The following is a 1,794-nucleotide window of genomic DNA, read 5'->3' on the forward strand; positions in this document are numbered from 1 at the left end:
TGTGTGTGTCTGTGCATAGGCACCTGTGTGTGTGTATTTCCTGTATCTAAATGTGGAAGTACTTCCTGGAAAACATAAGATTCCTTTACCTAATAAAACTGGAACATGTTTAAAATTCCACAGGTTTATGGAATAAATCAAAAGGATACCAGCAATTTCATACTACTGCAATTTAGCAGTATACGAGATCACCAAAGTATGCTGTCAGTGCTTTTACCTTGGGTCCCATTAAGCAGTATTCAATATCAACACCGTTTCCAAATCCTGCAAGCTCAATTATCTGAAAAACAGTTATAATTAGTTTATGTTGGATAGCACAAAGAAATGGGTTTAGCTTATTGTAAAAAAGAAAAAAATCTGTTTATAAGTAGTTAGTCTGTTCAATATTTTGTAATTCTTACTATCCACTTTATCATAAACAAAAATCACCAAACTACCTTTACAATCATACACCAACCTGATATAAATCACTATTTTTTGGCAGAAAGATAGCTATATCCTTTGTTATTTTCTGTGCTGTAGATATAAGCATCTCACAGTTAATGAGTCCACCTAAGGCTTTTACATTATACACCTTCTCCTGCATATACTGCATACCACCCCAAGGAGGACTCAAATATACAACATCAGCCTGGAGTACAAGAAATTTTGATGATAGTGTAAAACCTCATAAAATATACTTTGTATTTAGAATGGGTATTTTACTATAATATCAAATACTATAATATATTTACTGAAATATATTTAACAGCCAAATATAATATACTCATAATTTACCTTTAAAAATGGAGCAAGTTTGAAGAAGTCTCCAACAATGAAATCTATACGGTCTGCTACACCATAAACTGATGCATTGTGATATGCCATTGCAATTTTCTCAGGATCTATATCAATTGCAACAACTGAAAGTAAATTTCATATGGTAGGTATGATGTATAAAAAAAAAAAACATTGCAATAAGCAGCATTGTGGGTTAAGTGTATGAAAATGAAGGATAATACACAATCCTTTCTTTAGCTATTTACTTATTTTCTGGCTATGGAGTAGCCATACATATTGTTAACCTGTTGCCTCCAGAGGGCATAATATTCATCTTGTGGCATTAAAAAGGTCTTCCCTGTGGGTGATGTGAACCTACCAACATGATACCATGATACTTTAGAACATTTAGAAATCATTTGTTCAATGCAAAGGTACTGTGGGGAAAATAAAGGTCACTGATACATAATATACTGTGATGTCAAATGCCCAGGGATATTCCCTGATGAATTTGGGAATATGGTGTGATCTGATTGCCTGACAATTTGTGGTAAAGGGAAACAGCAGGCCCCATAAATTATTAATTTGCAAGTTCTTAGATGCTCTCTCCTGGTAAGTCTCTACTCATTTCCTCTGTATCTGTATTCAATATCTGTGTAATCTTAGCATGTTTCTAGGTACTCATCCAGTGAGGATAGTAACAGACTGCTGCCAAGTAGTCACTTTTGGTTTTAGCAAGATATTTTTTCCTCCTATCAGGTGCACCTGAGCTCTCATCACTCTTGGCATGGTATAACTTCTTGCTAGATGAGTGCTAACAAGGGATATCTGCTAAGTAAGGGTCCACTCAACAGCAGCTTTAGATTATGTATCTCAATACTACACTATGTTTGATTTACATGAGGTTTTTGTGAAACAATGGGAGCAGAATACTCTTGGGACCATGAAGTTGTAAATATCTAAATTTCTATATTATAAAAGTGAAAACTCACTGTCAATCTCTAAGGCAATAAAAAATAGCAGATATCAAACATA

At 34.1% G+C, this 1,794-nt stretch overlaps 1 protein-coding gene across 1 annotated transcript; it reads right to left on the reverse strand.

Moving 5' to 3' along the window:
• Positions 1–6: 6 nt before the first annotated feature.
• Positions 7–902, reverse strand: LOC119587007 (trimethylguanosine synthase-like; the record flags this gene model as incomplete). Its single annotated transcript, XM_037935748.1, is given in 3 exon segments — positions 7–280; positions 458–631; positions 778–902. Coding segments are annotated over 3 exon segments (372 nt in total). The 3' UTR covers positions 7–172.
• Between the last annotated feature and the right edge of the window lie 892 nt (positions 903–1,794).

The sequence above is a fragment of the Penaeus monodon genome, chromosome 22 (assembly GCF_015228065.2).
Source record: "Penaeus monodon isolate SGIC_2016 chromosome 22, NSTDA_Pmon_1, whole genome shotgun sequence".
In the NCBI taxonomy this organism is placed as follows: Eukaryota; Metazoa; Arthropoda; class Malacostraca; order Decapoda; family Penaeidae; genus Penaeus; species Penaeus monodon.